The 20,798-nt window shown below is 50.6% G+C and overlaps 1 protein-coding gene across 2 annotated transcripts in view; it reads right to left on the bottom strand.

Annotated features, from left to right (window-relative positions):
- Positions 1 to 15,765, bottom strand: part of FBXO31 (F-box protein 31) — a 41,850-nt gene extending 26,085 nt beyond the window's left edge. The window contains exons 1-2 of one of the 2 annotated variants that reach the window (XM_040633211.1): positions 15,386 to 15,765; positions 3,889 to 3,960 (exon numbers count right to left, since the gene is read on the bottom strand). In XM_040633211.1, coding sequence (XP_040489145.1) covers positions 3,889 to 3,960; positions 15,386 to 15,734 — 421 coding nt within the window. In that variant the 5' untranslated portion in view covers positions 15,735 to 15,765. Of the gene's footprint in view, positions 1 to 548; positions 648 to 3,888; positions 3,961 to 15,385 lie in introns of those variants that run through there. The other variant, XM_040633212.1, reaches the window with a different exon arrangement.
- Positions 15,766 to 20,798: the final 5,033 nt, after the last annotated feature.

Below are 20,798 nucleotides of genomic sequence, written 5' to 3'. Positions count from 1 at the left end.
GAGATGTGTACAGTACGGCCCAGGGAAATTTCCAGACTCAAGTAATGCCAATCGAGCGGGGAATCAGGTTCTAAATAACCAAGTGGTGCTACTCACTTCTGCCCAGTGTGGGTATGCCGTATGATTTTTTTAACTCACATATGCTGTTACAATGTGACTAATGAAATCTAGAAACAAACCACTTACAGTTAATTCTGGAACAGAAGTGTTTTAAGGCTTCTATCCTGTCCTCTCCCCTCAGCCTCAACAAACGGTAAATACTAAAATGTGCATCACCGGAGTGGTCTTGCTGGTACTACCCAAAAACCCCAAAGCTGTTGCGGAATCCCGGCCCACGTCTGCAGCCAACCCGGGGCCACGGCTCAGGTGTGGCCTCTGCTGTGGCTGAGCCACAGAAAACAGCCAAGGTAAGAAAACAGCAAAAGCCAAGGAGGGCAGCTTGCTCGTAACACCCAAGCAGTCCTTGTGCCCGGAGTTAGAGGTCCCTCTCCATGCAGCTTCTCGGCCGTGCTCGCCCACAAAAGCCAAAGCCAGCAGGAGGTACGTACGGCAGGTGTAAACATCTCTGTACTCCATGTGCTCGTAATCGGGAAGAATTTTCATGAAACGTCCCGACTTCACACGAGGGTTTATACCTGAACAGACACAGCAGGGAAAGGGTAAAGATGGCTCTGCTTCCAGGATGGTATGAACAGTTTCCATGACTCAAACACCCTCCCTCACGGACAGCGGACACTTCCCGTTACACATGCAGCCCCCAGGGCCTCAGGATGCAAGCATTTGCCAGGGTGACCTGTCTTCCTTTAACCAAGAGCCACACCAGAAACTCAGGAAGATGGGAAAGCTCAGGACCCTTCTTTCTCGACAGCCACAGATCAAGGGAGCACACGGAGCGGGGAGAGCCGAGAGGTGGTGGCTGGAGGATGTTTTGGGAACCCCTGTGCCTGACTGTGGTCTCTCCCGTACACCTGGCATTCTCCATGACCTCTGCTGCGTGTGTGGTATCTGATTAAGGGCAAGGTTTGCCTGCCTCCGAACTCGGGCCACCTTACTCTTGAACCCGTCTATGCCAGGAACCAACCTTGATTTTCTGCCACCACCCATTCCAAAAGCTAAGTAATTTTCTCCCAGATGAGGCCTTCGGAGCAAATTCACAAAAACACGGTTCCTGCATCGTGAGCATGAAAATGGAAGCTGGCTCTGACTGGGGCGGATTCAACACTTGCAGACACTGAGTAAGGTCATCGTTCTGTGGATTTTGCAACGATTTTTAAGGGGTCAAGATTCAGTAGTGAAAAGCAATCTCCACATGTCCTCCTGCGCCTGTCCATGTCCCCAGCATTCCAGATGCACAGGCAAGCATGCTCACCTCGCCCTGTCCTTGTCCCCGCTCCCTCGTCCACCCCCAGCTTACCCCTGGCCACGCCATCTGCTGCTCACAGTTACTGCCCACCTGCCTGCCCACCTGTGCTCCACAGGACAGCATTACTGAGCTGAGCTCCATGGGGGCCTTAATTCCCACGTCTGCCCCCACACCTGGCAGGTGTCAGCGCCTGCCTTCCTCCAGGTGCTGTTCGGAATGCTTACTTCTAAACTCCTAAAGAGAATTCTGCCTTCAAGTTGCTTTCAGGTGGTATTGTCCAACGACCTAACAAACGCAAGCAGTCCAGTCATAAAATCTGACATAGTGGATACTCCTAGAAACCAGGTGACCACCCAGAAAAGCCAGGACACCTGTGTGTCATGTGCACATACACACAGGTTGTTAGGACAGAACTGGGTCCTGCTCCAACACCAATGCTGTCGGCCAGCGTAAGTCCCTCCAATTCCACACTCCGGCTGTATTTATAATACTGAGTTCTGGGCAAGCATGGAGGAACCAAGGGGGGAGCCAGAGCCACATGGGCACCCACAGAATGGAAGGGGGGAAGCAGGGGCAGAAGTGGCTTTCTGCCTCTGGAATCTGGGCTTTGCAGACTGCAGAGAAGCACTGTCTGGCTGTGGAGATGAGAAGACAGGAAGGGATCAGGCTTTCAGGACATGGGACCACTACGGCCCCCTAGACCCGTGTCCCCTGAGACACGTCTTCCTGGGTCGGTGGAAGGTGGAGCGGAAGCAGGAGAAGAAAGCACAGGCAAGCAACAGCTAACAGGTCCTGAATAGCCAGCCTTGCTCTGGGGGCCAAGGGCAAGGATAGGGTCAGGAGGCAACTGCCGAGCTGGGAATGGTAGCTGGGGCAAGGACGATGAAGCCCAAGGCAAGGCCTCTGAAGGGCAGGGAAAAGCAGGGGGCTGGGCACGGCAGGGCAGAGGGCATGGCGGAGCCCCCAGGAGCTGTGCAGGTCGTGAGCACACTGACCCCCCAGAGAAAGGGCCATGAAGAACCTCCAGCCTGCTGACAGGAGAGCTCCCCAGTGTGAGCAAAGCCTACTCGGAACCACCACCTCCCAATCCCAAGCTGCCACAATCACAATGTGGAGAGAAGCCTCTGACGGGGCAAGGAACTGACGGGACGACAAAATCGGCCACATCCGAGGAGGGAGCACCGCCAGTGTCTCCTGAGGAGCCGGCCCTACATGGAAACCCCATGCTCCCCTGCAGCCACATGAAGGAGGGGCATCTCAGCGGGAGAACCTGAGTGACAGACCCGCTAAGAAGAGGGACACGGGGAGAGGCTGCAGCCGGCGCACCCAGACCCTGGAGGGGCTGGCCAGGGCTTCAGGTGGCTCTCCGCGACCCGCCTCCCCCTCAGTCCTGAATCGGAGGTGTTCCCACTCCCGGGGGAGGCGTTTAGGAAGGAGTGCCACCGGCTCTGCTTTCAGTGGAGAACATTGCAAAAGAATGTGAAAAATGAAATCTACCAAGACAGATTTAAGATGAAATCTTAAGGTCTTTTTAAGATTTTATTTATTTTTGATTGATTGAGCATGAGGAGAGGGAGAAGCAGGCTCCCCACTGAGCAGGGAGCCAGGGAGCCCGACTCAGGGCTCAACCCCAGGACCCTGGGATCATGACCTGAGCCGAACGCAGACACTTCACTGACTGAGCCACCCAGGCGCCCCCTTAAGGTCCTTTTAAGAGCAGTGAACAATCCACTTCAGGCCGAAGAGAACTGGTCCCCATCGTCTCTTACTCTGTTCTTTGATCCCCAGCCCCGGGGCTCTAACACTGCACAAAGCAGCGCCGAGGGGTGAACCCACAGGCTGCTCCCTGCAGGTCGGTGCCGGGGTGCAGCTCCTGGGTGGTGTCAGTGTGAACAGAGATCTTCATAGCCTCACGCTAAAGGGGCACCGAGGAAAGACATCTGGGGCTGGGGGGACTCGGAGCACTCAGACAGGGTGTGTCACTGGTGACTCTGCAAAGCAAAGGAGCAGAGAACAAGAAATGGGGGTTGGGGGGCTCAAGGTGGGGACAAGAGGCTGAAGGGCAGACGGAGCCCCAAAAGGGGGAGCCTGACATGGGGCTGCAGGCAAGTGGCCGTGGAAGCCTACAGGAGTGGCCACACTTCCCAGGGAAGCTGCTGTCCACGTGCCCCTCGGGCTGCGGGCCCAAGATCCAGGGAAAGGGATGCCTCTGGAAATACCCCAGGGTTATTCCCAGTGCAGCCACGTTTCTCAGATCTAAGGGTTCTCCACACCTAATAGAAGACACCATTATCTGTGACGGGCTGAAAAATAAGGACGGGACACCGCCAGAGATGGAGATGAGACCCCCTTGTGTCAGGGCTGCTGCTCCCGGCGCCGTCCGCGGAGCACTAGCTACGACTCTCAGAAGGTGTCGAGAGGCAGCTGTGGACCGCGGGTCACACTCTTTGCACTCCCATCGAGGGTGCTCACTCTGCTTCTGCCTTTGAACACAGGGGACCATGGCCGGCAACAGGTTCACTTACGCTTGGCATAGACGTCTCTACAAGACACGCCCGTGATGTCCAGCTTCCTCAGGTTCTCACAAACGCCATACTCTGCAACAAGAAACATTTGCTGGAGTTCACAGTCAAGAAGTCACGAGGCAGCAGAAACAGACAGAGGGCGGGGAAGGACGGTGCATGCCAAAGCCTTGGCCCTGTCTTCAAGGCGGAGTCTGTCCCTTGCCGTTACACACACAGTCAGCACCGGCACTCACCGGTGAGGCCATGATTCTATGTTTAGACCACACCTGACAAAACAACAATCCACGCTAACACGATAAGCTCCAGAAGCCAACCTGCACAAACCCCAAATCAGACAATCCCCAGCTTACGAAGAGAGTATGGCACAAACTCAATGGTCAGGAAACAGCACGTTCCCATGGAAATGAGATCATCCTTGGTGTCAGGGTCTCACGAAGGCCCCCTAAACCCACACTGCGTGGCTCACCAGGCTACTGGTTCTATGAAACAAAGCCACGAGCCCATGAGGGGAGACCTGGGTGAGAGCCTGGGTGAGGGTCTGGAAGGAGGAGCTGCACATCCACATCCCTTTGGCACCAGGCCCCTAGACCCCAGCCAGCGGCGGATATCCTGGATGCCCTCCCCGCCTCCCTGTCCTCACCCTCACCCAGCTGAGGGCACCCTCCTGCTTCCTCCTCCCTGTCCCTACCCCACCCCACTTCTCCAAGTCACCCACCCCAGCTTCCCAGCTGAAACCTCGGGTCCTTCAGGTCGGGTCCCAGCAAGGCTCTGCAAGGAAAGCACCATACTGAAGTAATCACCACGAATCCAACTGCCTGGGGGGCCAAGAGCTAACAGTGACTGCACCTGCCTGCTACCAAGCTCTGCATGAGCCAGGCACCGCTGGCAGGCCTGACAGCTGCTACTGTCTTCGCCCATTTCAGTGAGCAAGAAAACGTGCAGAGGCCCGTGGCCTGCACGAAGGAGCAGAGCTTGTGGTGCGGAACCCAGAGCTGAAGCCTAAAAGGGGCACCTCATAGTGGTGAGCAGAGCCCCCGCTGCCCAGGCCCTCACACCATCCCCACCAGGACTCTCTCTGCTCATCCGGGGTGCAGGCGTTCAGCTGCGGCTTCCCAGGACAACCACCTCCGTGACCAGCACTGTGCCCCCATCACAGGAAGGGACGCCAAGGCTGGGCAGGGCTGGCATCTCAGCAGTCCGTCCGAAACGCGGATTCATGCAGTGTGGCCAGTAGTGGCCGAGTGCTGTCCCCTCACGTGTCACTCCAGATGGTGCCTAAATCCTCGCAAGGTCTGGTCTTTTATTACCAGCCCTAACGCTTTTATGAACTGATGGGATTCCAACAGTACACAAGCAAAGCTCCAGAGGCACAGAGGAGAGAAGGTATTTGGGGCGAGTGTCTCTCCCGATGGGGCCTGCCCACAGAAGCCCCGCTTTCCCTACCACCTCTGCTGAGGAACAGACGTGACATTAAAGACTCGTAAGATGTAAATCACGGCCTTGCTCACTATCAGGCAAAAAAATAAAAAGCATATGTTTTATCCTGCTGCCAAGAAAAAATGTGGACTCCATTCTGGAGGATAATGCAAGTCGTAGGAGCCTGTGAGGACAGACGGATGAAACACACCGTCTGTGTGTCTGGGGCAGGGACACAGCAACACCCGCGTGCAAGGGGTCCCCAGCATCGGAGAGAACACAGCTTGTCCAAACCCACCTCACCCGTGGACCAGCTGAATGGGCCACCCTTGCCCTGGCCAGCAGAACACACCGGAACAACTGGTCTACCCCAGTCTCACTGAGAAGCACTCTGCTCTGTACAAACTCTCTTCGCCATCTCCTGCTGGCTCCGTGACGCCCATGCTGGCCAAGTGGCTCCTCCTGAAACACCCAGTCAGCAGTCACTACTCTGGCTCGCCATAAATACACTTCGGCTTTCTCTTGTGCAAACAACGCACTTCAGAATTGTTACCACATAACGACATCGGTGCACCGGTTCGTTCCTGGGAGGCTGTGAAAGGACAGCTCCCTTTCTCGGTTCCAGCACACTGCTGGTGCTTGCGGTAACAGACAAGGACAGTCTCTTACTGCCTCGTTGATCAAGTGGGGTGACTGCAGGGGGCAGGGGTCCTCTCCTTTGTAATATGTGCAGTGCTGCAGGCAAGACACCGTGACTCTCGGTGCCAATGGTTGGATACGGGGCACAGCCCTGAAAACGCATCCCGGTGCGCTCCCGTGGCTGACGGCACCTGAGGTCTACCCGGGCCTTTGCGAGGCATGCGTTTTGTTGCTTAGTCATTTCTCTGGGCCCAGGCTGTGAAGGCTGGTGACCCGGCTTATGATTTTTGGATCAGACTCCAGCGCACACTCCAACCTGACAGAAGCAATGCTTCTGAATGGCTCTAAGGGTTTCAGCCGGGAGGCGGCCTCATCATATCTACACATATTGTGTCCAGAAATGCTCCCGTGGCACAGGATATGAAGTTGCACAAGCAGACGAAGCGTCCACAGAAACACTGTGGACAATCAGAAGAAAAGCAAAACTAGGGTGGAGCGCTGATAAATAGAGCAATCCTTGGTCGGTTTTTCTTAACGTTTCCAAATGGTCACCATAAATCCACCAAAGCAGAAGAATGTCACTCTGACCCAGCCGTTCCTACGAGAATTGTCGGGTGTTTTCCACCTAATGGCAAAATCTTTCTTTTAAAGAGGGGCTAAGAACAATGCCACATCCTCCAATTGTTCTGTAAACGGTCCCAAAAGCCATCAAGGGAAACTGTCCTTAAAATAGCTTGAAGGCCTGTGTACTCACCAGCACCGTGTATCTTCCCTTCCAGAACAACCACCCAGTGTGAACTCTACCCTCCGGCACAGTTCCTGTCCCCGGTGACTGCAAGTGAGCACACAGCCCATGCCGCCTACAGATGCTTCTCAATCCAACACTGGATTTGATGTTACAGGCTGTCAATCCAAAAAGTTTCCTTGGTGGGACGTCCGGCTGGCTCACTCGGTGGAGCGTAGGACTCCTGATCTCAAGGTTGGGAGTTCAAGCCCCATGATGGGTGTAGAGATTATGTAAATAAAAACTGAATCTATTATATAAAGGAGCTTAAACAATTCTTTTTTGGAAGTATTTACTCCAAAGATAACAAAAACAAAACAAACCAAAAAGCTGGGAAGGGAGAAACATGGGTAAGCCGGACTTGGGGGAATTTATAAAATGAAATGGTCATGCTGTGGAGAACAGTATGGGGATGCAGAATTACCCTAGGATCCAGCTACCGTTCTACTTATGGATCTAGCCCCCAAAGAAGTGAAAGTGGGGGCTCAGATACTTCTACACCTGGGCTCACAGCAGCACTCCTCACAAGATCCGAGAGATGGAAGCAACACAAGTGTCTACGGGCAGATGGGCCCATCAACACAACGTGGTGCATCCACTCAAGGGAATGTGATTTAGCCTTAAAAAGGAAGTAAACTCTGTCACCTGCCGCAGTATGGATGAACCTGGGGAACATGATGCTCAGGGAAATAAGCCAGTCCCCAAAAACAAATATACTGTATGAGCACCTCCATGAGATACCTGGACAGTCAAACTCACAGAGACAGACAGCACGGGGGCTGCTGCAGGGGGGAGGGGAGCTGGTGTGTAAGGGGACAGAGCTGCAGGTGAGCAAGATGCACCAGTGCTGGGGGCGGGGGGGGGGGGGGGNAATGCACTGAGCTACTGAATGCCACAGAGCCATACACTTAAAAATAGTCCAAACGGCAATTTTTGCTGGATGTATATGTTACCATAATAAAAAAAAATGAAACTGCCACTTCAAATATTCCAGTCGGAAAATTTCCAAAAAGCTATTTGAAAAATGTTTTGCCAGGAGGGAGGAACAGCCTAGTACTTTGGCCCAGTCAAGTCAACACGTAAGCGGCAGCCTCTTGTGACCTAACTGCCCGGGGCTGCCAAGCGCTCTTCACTCTTTCCTGTCCGAGAGCTCGGGGCTGCATGATGGGCTTTACCAAAAACTCCCTGTCCCCACAGCACATGTCTGAACATGCACTAACTCTGGTCCGTCTCTGTGGGTGGGAGCGGGTTAGAAGTTTTCTCTCTCTCCCTTCCCACTGCAGGAAAACCCAGCAGACACAGCTCTGCTTCTCGAGGCTCCTTCCCTGGAGGAGAAGGTGGAGATTCAGGGACACGGGAGCTGTGGCAGCCAGGGCTGAGATGTGCACACGCATCGGAGTAGATAATGTGACAAAGAAAGTGAGTGTGATTCTTCATGCACTGCGTGGGTACCGGGAGGCTGCCTCAGCGGGGACCTGGTCTCATTCTCCCAGTAAATGCCAGTGAGGAGGGAGAGCGGCCACACTGGACAAGCGCAGCACAAGACACTACCGGCAGTGAGTCTGTGGGCCGACAAGATTCATCTGGAAAGGGAGGTTCTCTCCCAGCCCTGAAGGGAGTCGGGTGGCAGAGATGGGAGTCCACAAGAAGAGTCTTAGGTAGAAAAGCAGCCTGGGCTATTCACCTGCGGGGTGCCAGCACAGGGGTACCTGGAAATGCAGGTGGGGGTCCAAGGAGGCCACTGCACCACTGGGTGAGTCAGAGGCAGGAGGAAAGGACAGGGTGACCCAGACGTAGTACTGGGCAAGCAGGAGGGGGCCAGGGAAAAGAAGGGCTGGAGCGCACACCAGAGGCTTTCCTACTCGCTCTGCACTCACAGGGTCCTCTAAATAAAATTAAAGGGCAGTTTGATCAGAAAGACTGATTTGTGTTTGTACTAAATTAGGGGATAATTACACTCCTTAATAAAATAGGGTTCACACTTTAACTTCTGAGGCTAAAAAAGAAGTCAAAGGCAGTGGCAGGGGCTAGCAGGAGAGGGGACCTCCCCCAGGCGGGATGGAGGGGTTGGACTACCAGCCCCCAGGCTTCGCAGCACAGCTGCTGGGTGCCGATATCCAAGAACACCCTTAAACCCCTATGGTTCTCCAGCACACTGCCCTACTCAGCTATTACCGTAACTGCATGAAGCGCTTTTTGTTTTTTTTTAATAACATAGCAGATCTGGAGAAACACTCTGCAGCCACCGCATCTTAGGATGGAAGACCGTAAAACTCAGAACCTGGACCCGCCCACAGTGTCTCCTATTCAACACCTGGACTGTTTGGGAGGCTGAACAAACAGCTCCCCAGGATGGCTGAAACCACCTACAAGATTAATGTGATTCGTTCTCAACAAACTCAGGCCACATGAAGATAAACAGTCTCTGTGCCAACAGACACCATGAGAAGCTGCTCTCGTGCAGGGAGAGGACTCCCAGGGCAGGCACCTGCTGGCCAAGGGAGACCGATTCCCGCTAAGGCCCATCTGTCACCCTGAGACACCCACCCTTCCTGAATGCACACACACCCGCTATAGGCTGCCCATGTATGAGACCAGGAGAGAAGTCTGTGAGCCTGACTCTGCCAACACCTCCCCCTGGACGTCATCTAGTATTTCCAACACTTCCCTGCTCCTCCACTGATGCTCCACGTGCAGGCCTGGCCGGCTCCAGTTCACCAGCCTCTCCATCGCCACCGGGTGGACAGTGATGGTATCGCTGGCAAAGGATGCTGACTCATGGGTTCCAAATCCTGCCCATCTCCGGAAAGGGCCTTCGTTTTCGAGAGGACACTTGTTCCTCTGCAAAGTCCCAAAGGCAACCTTGTGTTTGCATGCCCTTTCCAGCCAGAAAGACAAACCCAGAGCCTCAAATGCATTACGTAATCATTTCATAAACACAGGAAAACAGTGACAATGGCAGTGCCTGGTCGTCTAACAACCAATCAATTTTTTTTGGCAGGGTACTATTGTCTGTCCAATTAAATATGGCCAGGGAGAAATCTTTACTCGATGCTGTCTGGGTACCAGGTTCACTTTCTAGCTGTCTTTTTTAAGGTGGAAATAAAGTCTCAAAAATGCTCCCCTATGAGGCGCCACTGTCCTTTACCCTTTCCTGCTTTGCTAAGGGAAAGCAGCATAAGAGATTCGACTTGCAAAAATACAGAGAACTGTAGTCCTTTCAAGTGGCAAAGCAGAAGAAAAAGACAAAGGTTTTCCCTCCAGTTCTGAGATCCTGCCGCATGTGCAGGAGGGGGGCGAGTTTCCCCTTCGCGTGGTTGCGGCGTGTGTTACTACCACCTGAACAGCTCATCCACCTGCCAACAAAACCAGTGGGCTCAGCAAGGATCCGCTTTACAGGAATCATAAAAATCCCTAAAGCCAACCTTAAAACGAACAACTTGCCCAGTTCCCCTCTTCCCAAGACGACCATCCAATTTCAGTCTTATTTAACAAAAGCCACGTTTCTCATGTTTTGCATCAGCATATCATATAGGACAGAAACAGCATGTTGTTCTGCTTGCAAAAACAGAATTAAATACTGGTTTTTAATTCCTCATTCCTGTCGTAAAAATCCTACATTATTGGAAAAGAATTATTCCTAATTATGATAGACTTTAAACCCACTTTAGACTTACAACAAATCAAAATATTATACAAATATCATTCGGGGCGCCTCAGTGGCTCAGTCACTAAGCGTCTGCCTTCGGCTCAGGTGATGATCCTGGGATCCCAGGGTCCTGGGATCGAGCCCCACATCAGGCTCCCTGCTCAGTGAGGAGCCTGCTTCTCCCTCTCCCTCTGCTGCTCCCCCTTGTTTGTGCTCATTCTCTGACAAATAAATAAAATCTTTTAAAAAAATCATTCTGTGTGGCAAAAAAACTTAACATCAAGGGAAGAAATGGGCAAATTATGTATTATAAATTCAAAACCAGGATCTGACAGGTACTGAGCTGAACAATATGAAATTCTTGTGTCTGAATATTTAAAGCTCAGTGTGGAAGGGGAAAATACACGTATGAGCATTTCCTTTGTTTCTAATTTTGTCTTTTGTTCTTGTTTGAATATTTTGATTTAGAACTACGGTCTGAATGTAGGCTTCAAAATTCACCAAGTAAATGGTGAAGTATTAACAAAAGAAAAGCCTCGTCAGGGTCAAAGGCAAAATAAGGCACTTGGCTTCTACCCTCAGAAGTCTGAGAAATGATGACTTATTTATAGCCCCACATGCAAGTAACTGCAGGAGGCCGGCAGCCAAAGGAGTGATGCATCAAAAAAAGTGTTTACCCTCGCTCTGGCCTCCGCCTGCCCTGGGGGCTGGGCTTGGTTTGGTTTGTTTCCTGAAAGAGGATAAATACCACCTAGTTACGACTTTGCCCCAAAATCAGGAGCACAGACTTGACTTCTCACCAGTAACCTTCTTTCACCTGCCTAGAGAAATACCCCTAGAAAATATTTGACCCAACAGCTCCAGTATGCAGCAGGCTAGAAAGGCCAAAGTTCTATAAAAATAACTGATTTATTGCTAGGACACTGGAAATTGTGAGCTTCTCACCAAACATCATAAATATAGCCACCTCATTTTAAGTTTCTAGTGCTACCCTCTACCCCGACAAACTCACCCTATCATTTTAGGAAGGGCTCTCAAACACACATGCCTTGTCTGCCCCCTGAAAGTCAGTCATGGCCCCAAATTCTCTGAAGCAATAGAACACAGGTATACGCTCTTCTCTTTGCCACTCTCATTTTTGTAGCTTGTTTTCTGTTCTGGAAAATCCAATTATCAAAAGACAGAAAGCAAACATATAAACATGCATATTCACTAGTCTCACTCAACCTCCCAAGACACTAAAAACTGGAGCCACTATTATACCCATCAGGGCTGGACCAGACCCAGAAGTTCTGTTCCTGGACACCTGCCAGCCTGGGACAACTCACCCCCTCAACCAGCCTGAGACCCGCCGTCCTGCCCACCACGGCTGGGAGGGCTTTGGTTTTTACCTAAATGCAGTTGGGGCTTTGACCCTTCAACACTCACCTTCACCAAATGTCTAGTTCAGGAAAGATGAACTTTGGGAGCTAAGAGAACTAAGATCAGACCCATCCCATACCTGACTGTTCTTACATATGTAATGAGACTAACTCTATGAGACATCTATGAATACCACGTAGGATTACCAGGCATCCAATTTTTGACATAGACAAGCTGGAAATTAAGGCTACCAGAACGAACTAGCGAAGCTGAAGATCTACCGACCATCTTCATGACCTTGGGATGAAAATCATTACTTAAACCCAAAATACGTAAGGTTGATTAACACTAACTTTCACAAAAGTCATTTTAAATGAGGCTAAATAGCATATCACTATAGACTATTAAGGAAATGTCTTGAAATATGTTAAACAGAAATCCATCCAGACGAAATAAATAAAACTCACAAATCAGTAAGGAAAAAAAAGGGGCAGAAAGTGGGCAGAGTAAGGATAAGCAAATAAGGAAAATCCAAACTACCAATAATATTTTTTTAAATGTGCATCCTCACTAGTTACTGAACACATGCAAATTAAAATAATTAAAAATGGATCATTCGGAGTAGAGATCATTTGGCAGATACTGGACTGACTGGGGTAACAGAGCAGCTGGACCAGAAACTACAGCTGCTTTGTGATGAGATGGTGCGGACTGAACATTTGCATGTCACCTTTTGTGACTTGTCTGCTCATGCTTTAGTGTCAGGGGGCAGGCAGCTAAAATCACTGCTGGAACAATCGGGCAGTACCTAGTGAAACCGCAGGGCTCACAGCCCACCGCCCACAGCCCCAGCAGCACCACTCCTGCATGTACCCTATCTATATTCAACAGACAGGGAGACTGTACACGGTATACAACAAAAAAATAAGGGAAGGAACAAAGTGTGGTCTCTTCAAGTTATGAACCACCACACAGCATTTAAAAAGACTGAACCAGACACAAATGTATTCACATTAATGGAACTTAAAAAACGAGTTCACAAGGGAAAAAACCAGATGCACAATACTTACAGTATGATATGTTTCTAAAAATTAAACCATCACAAAATGTGATATCTGGGGATGTATACAAGCATATGTATACACGAGTAAATTAAACCCAGGACAGTGGCTGCTTCTTAGAATAAGAAGGGCAATGCTGGTCAGAAGTGATTTGATATCAGCTGAGATGTTTTCCTTAAAAAAGGTAGAGGGGGGGCGCCTGGGTGGCTCAGTCGGTTAAGCATCTGATTTTGGCTCAGGTCATGATCTTGGGGTCCTGCGATGGAGTCCCACATGGGGCTCCTCACTCAGCGGCAGTCTGCTTCTCCCTCTGTCCCACCCCTGCTTGTGCTCGCTCACTCTCATATAAATAAAATCTTTAAAAACCTAAAAATGTTAAAAATGCAAAAAGATAAAGGAATCAAAAGCAAATATAACAAAAGAATTAACAGTTATTTATTGGGGGTGACTAGGAATATGCCTGTTTACCATTTTTGTCTTTCTTTTCTTTCTTTTTTTTTTTTAATTTCTCGTAATGAAAATTTTCCTAGTATGTCTGTCCGGCTTGGTGGACAAGATGCCTTGCTTCTAATGTCACACTGTCTCTTGCCCCGGGGAAAGCGGAACTGAGAAGTGCTCCCAGAGGCAAGGACTGCAGTCCTGCATCTGTCCCCCAACTTCCTTCAACATCTTCATCAGAATTTCCTGCACTTCCATTAGCAACTCTAAGAATGCACCCCGAACTCTAAACCCAGTGACTTTTAATCCATACCATACCTTGGAGTTTTTTTGATTACACAAATGTCTTCGTTACTCTCTGTTCCTACAGTTGAGCTAGACGTGTTCCAGTTCCCCAGAGACAAACCCACCAGAAACCACCACATAGGTCCAGCTGACCGATGGAGAAACTTCTCAAAGCACAATGGAACACCGGTGACGAATCTGGGTCTTACAAGTGTACAAGAAGCAAAACAAAGCAAATGAAAAGGTAGAGTTCACAGAAAACATGGAACTTTCTTTGCCTCTATTTTAAAATGTCAAAAGAAATGCACTTGCCACATATATGACAAAAGGATAATACTGCTAGTATTCAAGGAGATCTTACAGATTTGTAAGACAAAAATAGACCCTTCAAGAGACATAAACAAAAACACACAAATAAGGAATCACAAGAGATCAAATAAAATGGCCAAGAAGCCTCACAATAGAACATTACCATTTAGGGGGTGAGAGCTTCATATGTGTGATCTCATTTATCGCCCAAAGTGACCCTACGGGAGCAGCACTTCCCAAAAATACTTGGGAAGGTGAAGCATGCCCAGGATCTCAAAGCACATAAACTGAGCCTGGCCTGCAGACTTAAACTCCGGACTCCTGGCCACTGAGCTTCACTGCAGAGATTAAGATGACTGATCCCCTTGTTGCAGAGCATCTGGGGAAAGGCCTTCTCATGCACCTTCTCTGGGGATGCAGATGCCAACAGCTGGGCAATGGGCATCTACACCATCAGTGTGCATAGCCTACTACCCACATCCCTCCTCTGAGAGGAAGTGCACCCCAAGAAGATAATCTCAGAAGTCCTAGAAGGCACAAGTAAACATCACACATTTCTACAAAACTGCGCAAAAGCAACCCTGACAGCACTGTTGATGACAAGAAAAAACTGCAAACTCAAAAGTCAATCGGTAGGGGCCTAACTGGTCTGGTGGCAGATGTATGCAGTGGAATCCCACAAAGCGTTTTCATACTAAACTGTCTCCAGGACAGTATATATGGTATGATCCCGTTTAGGTAAAAATGTGTACAGGACTCTACATGCGCATAGGGAGACGGGCTCCAAATTCTTAAGAGTGGGTTATCTTTGATTGCAGGGGTCTCTGATGATTTTTACTTTCTTCCTGCTGTTCTGCATTGTTTGGATTTGTTTCCTACCCATCGTTTTTACCAAAATAGGAGACCTCATGAAATACCTGGGCTCTGTCAACGTTTAAACGTAGAGATTTAGACGCAGAGATTTAAACGTTTACACGTAGAGAACTCTGGATGAAGTAAACCTTTCCTCCTGGGATTTGTTACAAAACTATTAGCCACCCTCACTACTGCCACCAGCATCCCTGACAGGGAACTCAACCCCCTCCCGCACTGCCCGGCTCCACCTGCCCCTCCACAGCCCGCCCCTCAGGAGACCCTCCACACTCTCGGGCTCCGTCTGCTTCCCTAACCATTCGACTTCACCCCCTCCGCTCGCCTCAGCTCCGCCCCCCGAGGCCTGAGGACAGACGAGGATGCCCACAAGCGTCAGCTTACTCCCCGGCCTCAACCCAGACCCAGCCCCAGGGCAGTCACCTTCCAGTCTCCGCGGCTGAGGACGCCCCCACCCCTCTCAGAGCGCCCCCCGCCCCCAGAGCGGGTAGAGCGAGGCTCCCCGGCGCAGCCAGGACTCCACCTCTCGCAGACCCCGCGCCCCGGACTTGTGGGAGAGGTCCCCGGAGTCACCGCCCCCCGCCCTGCCGGGACCCTCCCCCTGAGGCCCCCGATCTGAGGCAGGTCCCCGTCCGGAGCCCTGGGGTACGCCCGCCCCCCGGACCCCCGCCCTGGCGCGCTCACCCTCCCGGCAGCGCCGCCTCCAGATGGTGTCGGTGTGCAGGATGCGCCGGAACTTGGTGCAGACCTGGGCCAGGCTGGGCAGGTCGGTGCCGGGCAGCGAGGCGAAGATCTCCACCAACAGCTCCGGCGGCAGCTCCAGCAGCGAGCAGCGCGGGGGCGGCTGGGGGCCCGCGCCCCGGCCGCCCAGCGCCCCGGACAGCGCCGCCGCGCCCGCCTCGATGCGCTCCTCCTCAGGGTCCGTGTCCGGCTCGCTGTCTGCCGCCGCAGTCTCGGCCGGGCCCCGGCGCTGCTGGCGGCGCCGGCATCCCCGCGACGGGCCCACACCGCAGAGACGAGCGCACACCGCCATGCCGGCGCGAGGGACGGCCGCCGCGCCGCCGCCGCTCGTGCGCAGGCGCCGCCGGAGAGCCGAGCCCCGCCCCCGGGAGTAGGGCGGGGAGCGCCGGGCCCGCCCAGGAGCCTCGGGCCACGCCCCCGCGCCGCTCGGCCCCGCCCACCACCCCGAAGGACCTGGACTACTGGCCCGCAGCGGGGTGAGCTGACCTGCTCCCCGCGGCCCAGCTACCACCTGACTGACGCCTTCGGGTCTCAGGCCCGGGGTCCGCGCCTGGACGGAGCACGGGTAAAGAATGCTGCTAAAGTCGCACGACGGCAGCTTTTTGCCAAAGGAGGACGTGCGTGAGGGCCCAGCTCTCCACCTCCAGAGTATAGACTGATGATACCCTCCCCATTGCGCTAAGCAGGGTCGCGGCGCCGTGGGACGCCGGCCCGTGTGACCGCCGCTGCGAGGACGGCCGGAGGAGCCCCGGAGGTTGTCCCCCGAGAGCCCCCCCCCCAGAACGGCCCGAGGACCCCACAGGTCCCCCCCAGAACTCCCCAGAATGCCCCCGAGGACCCCCTGGAGGTTCCCTCCCAGAACAGCCCCAAGGAGCCTTCCCCCAGAGGCCCTTCCCCGAATCCCCAGCACCCCTCCGGAGGATGCCCGAAGAATGCTACCACCACCGTTCCAAGGACTACCCCAGGATGGCGCCCAGGACCGCATAAGTCGTGATTAGGTGGCCAGTGGAGCGATGCAAACTTCTCTAGCGTTCCGAACCACGGAAGAAATATAGAACCCTGAAGTACGCCTGTCAGACCCCTTTCTTTTATCTAAAATCTGACATTCGCTCAGTTCTACCCTCATTGCAATGAAAGGGGAAATCCTGTAATTTCGTGAATCAAAATTCCAGCTCCTGCGTCGTCCATACGAGTCTTGCGGTTCTGCCCTAGTTAGCTTGTTTACTGTGCCTGCGGGCACGTGTGTTCCTGAAGGTGAGGCCCAACTGGAGAGGATATGTAGTCATCTCGTGACTGTGGCTTACCTTACATAGCTCACAACAACAAGGAACTGTAGTTAGTTGCTTCCAGAGAGTCAGGCCCCTGGCTGTGGCTGTGGTTACAGGAACTGCTCTACAACACAGCCCTCAAACGCTGGAGGGACTGCCCAGAGTCTAATAGGAAGCCTGGAATACCCTGGCCGGCCCAGTGTTTCTGGACAAGCGTGGAGGTCTTGCAAATCAGAATATGAACGACCCTGCCAGTTCCCATAAATCCTTCACTATGTACTACCACCTCTTTAGGGAGGTCTCTAAGAAAAATAACAGAACAGTATGTCTTAGATTAAATCTTGACCCACTTAGGTCCACACAACTGAAAAACAACACCTAACTGACTTCTCTGCACCTACCCGGCTTTTCAGTCCAGCTCCCATGCTGGTTTCATAACTCTCTTGCAGATAGTACCACATAAGCAAAAGCAGACTCGTTGTGGCACTCACCTATTTAAAGGTATTTAATGGCCCCACTGACTCCTTATCACGTCACACATAATTACCCAGTCTCGCCTCCTGGCCTAACCCCACACCCATCTCTCCAGGGGAGCCACCTGATAATCCAAAGGTCACCTGCCTGGTCACATCTCCGGCTCTGCTCAAGTGGTCTCCTGTGCCAGGAGGACCCATCTCCTCGCTCTGTGCCATTGAAGAGCCAACCCCCCTCTTCGTTGTCGCCAAATGGCATCTCCGAGGAAGGATGTTCCCTTTTTCACAGCACCGTCGCGTTGTTTTATTATAAACCCTTGCTGCCTTTTGTACCAATCTCCCTAGATGTACCCCTTGTCATGGGATAGATACGCTAACAGACAGCATGCAGTCAACGAGCGCTTACTGACTAAATGTGGAACAAAACAAAAAATGGCTAAAAGACTAAACAGTGAGAAACGTGAGCCAAACATATTCAGAGAAGCCCGGTGGACCAGCATTATGACCCAAGCTGGGAAGTATTTCAGCAAGCAGAAATGCATGAACTACTGTGGTAAATGTTTGCAGAATGCCCGACTACACTATGTGCTAAGATCTGTGTGGATCCATAGATTCTAAAGTATAATCCTTGCCACTGCGACATTTTTGTTTTGTTTTGTGTTGTGTTGTTTTGTTTCTAAATCTGTCTCCCCCCCAGTAGGCAATTTTCTCCCAGAGGAGCTTCTTTTTTTTTTTTTTTAAGATTTTATTTATTTATTTGACAGAGACAGAGACAGCCAGTGAGAGAGGGAACACAAGCAGGGGGAGTGGGAGAGGAAGAAGCAGGCTCACAGCAGAGGAGCCTGATGTGGGGCTCGATCCCAGAACGCCGGGATCACGCCCTGAGCTGAAGGCAGACAGTTAACTGCTGTGCCACCCAGGCACCCCTCCCAGAGGAGCTTCGAGTTGTATTCATGTACAAAATAATTTGGTTAAATTTTCGTCAGAAGAATGGTTAAGCTATTTTTTTTTTTTAAGATTCTTTTTACTCATGAGAGAGAGAGAGAGCACAAGCAGGGGTAGGGGCAGAGGGAGAGGGAGAAGCAGGCTCCCCAGGTGAGCAAGTTGCTGCACTCCAGTCTTGACCCCAGGACCCTGGGATCAGGATCACAACCTGATCTGAAGGCAGATACTTAACCGACTGAGCCACCCAGGTACCCTCAAAATGGTTAAACTATTCTGTTTTTATAGTTTGGATTATGCAACCATACAGTTAAGAAGACCCATCTATATCTGTATATCCCTGAGAGCAAGCCTAACAGAAGGCTGTGTATGATAACCCACCCCGATGTGGAAGGATTGAATTACTGCTAACCAGAATAGAAAGAAACATAGCTGTCGGGGCGTGGGTAACCCCTGTTGGCAGGAAGGACCCCAAGCAGAAAGGTCGCAGGCAGCAGATAATTATTTCACGCCGAACCCCAAAAGCTTTGTGTGTCCCGAACACTTTTATAGTCCCTTATATATAACGTATCCCATACAAAGAACACTAAGGAGGGTATGGTCATAGCACAATGAGAAAAAACTAATAAAAAGAGATCATTTGTTTTTATGCTAGATGAGACTATAATAACGAACACTTTGTTATGGGGAACTGATAACATCCAAGGAGATGAGCAGGTCACAGGGCAGGATACATTTCAGTTGGTTCCCCACAAGTCCCAGAAACTAGTATTTCTTGGACCTGAGTAAACTGTTAACTTTGCCCATTCTGGTTCTTACAATCCAGATGTGAGAAGTGGCATCTTACCCGCTGCTCAGAAGAAACAGCCAAGGTAATGGGAAGAAAGCAAAATATTCAAAGGCCAAATAAGAGGGCCTGTAGACTCTCAAGAGATCCCTCCCTTAACAGTCCCATATATGGGCAAAAGCTGGAAAAAGAGCAATCCTTGAGAATTTCCTTAGAATTAAACAAACGAAAAACCTGTGGAACGCCGAATCAGCTGTTCGTGCTCATTCCAGAAATAATGTTAGATTATGTGAGTGATTTGTGATGGCTTTCCTGCGTGCGCTCGCTTGCAGATTTCTGAAGCTGTCCACCAGGGACAGCTTCACGGGGAGAGGAAGAGCTGCAAAACGGTGCCTCTCCCAGCCGCTGACACTCCAAAACACTGCAGTCTAGTGAGGGTCAACTTCAAAATCCTCCTGACTAAATCCTTCCTGAGAATAGCTGCCGGGGCTGCTCTTGAGCAATACTTGTTTGTTTACTTGTTCTAAAGAGCGAAGAGAAGACACAGGAATGATAGGACAGTGGGCCAATAGCTGCCCAGACAGCCTCCAGGCTGGACTATTTCTTCCAATCAGAAAGAGGAGAGGTGGGACAGGCCAGGCAGGCCCGTGGCGAGGAACGACTTCTCGGTGTGACTTGTCCTCCATGTTGTATGTGTCAAAAATAATGTGTCCTGCACTGCAGCTTACTGTTTCATGCCTCATTTAACAGATTCTTAGAAATAGCTAGACAGCATGATGTACAGCCATGTCACGTCACTAATGCTGGAGGCATCATGTTCGATTTTTTTGTGGTTACCCTATTTTCTCCACAATATGGCCATTTCATTTGATGGAAAAGGGAAGAGGGTCGAGGTATTTAAAACTGACACCATCTGGCTTTCTAGACTAATAGTTTGATAGTTTAAAGGCACCCTGAGATTACTGGAGAAAATATTTAATAAATTTGAAAGATGTGTTCTTGCTTTTCTACTTCATATGGATTATTTTAAGGAACAGTAATATGTGTCATTCATTTAAAAATAAATCATACTATGCTTACATTAACTAGCTTAAAATAATTCATGAATAATATTAATTTACCACTCTGAAAATTGTTCACTACATCAGACTTCTATTAAACTGCAATTGAGGGCACATGAAAATTTTCTAAGTTATTTGTTTATCCGTATGTTAATATAAGTTAATAAACTTTAGATATAATTTATATATTATGAATATGCTATTCTTACAAGGAGATTATGCTTATGAGACACCTTTACATGCCCACAGCCTTGGATGATTTTCTGAGAAACACATAGGGAGATGTGGTTTTAGATGCAAGTAGGAATTCAAGGTTAGGGGAAGACTTTAGCAGTCACTGTAAATGTGGACTTCAGTACTTGAAAATCACAGTGATCCTGTCCCATCACTTGCCCAGCCCTTGAAGCCTATCCCTGCATGGCTGTGAACTCAAGGCCTGGGGTAATTTGGCAAAGCTTTATGGATGCTTAAGGGACTAGGGAAATATGAAACTCTCCTTCCCTTCCCCCAAACTCCATATGCCAGATAATTGATTTTTTTCCCCTCTTGCATTTGGAACAGTTGTCCAGCAAGAGAACGAAAAATCCATTTCTTACAAAATAGCAATTAAGCCAAGAAAGCAGCTCACCAGTCAATACTTAATATCCAAAAAAAAAAAAAAAAAATCCAGAAAAGAAAGCAGCAAACAGTCCATACTTTTTTTTTTTTTTAAGGCTTATTGATTTATTTTAGAGAAATAGAGAAAGAGCGAGGGGGTGGGGGCAGAGAGAGAGCATCAGAGAATCTCAAGCGGACTCCCCACTGGGGAGTCTGACACTGGATCTC

Source organism: Ursus maritimus, unplaced genomic scaffold (genome assembly GCF_017311325.1).
Source record: "Ursus maritimus isolate PB19 unplaced genomic scaffold, ASM1731132v1 scaffold_19, whole genome shotgun sequence".
Lineage (NCBI taxonomy): Eukaryota > Metazoa > Chordata > Mammalia > Carnivora > Ursidae > Ursus > Ursus maritimus.
This window is presented reverse-complemented; position numbering and strand designations above follow the sequence as displayed.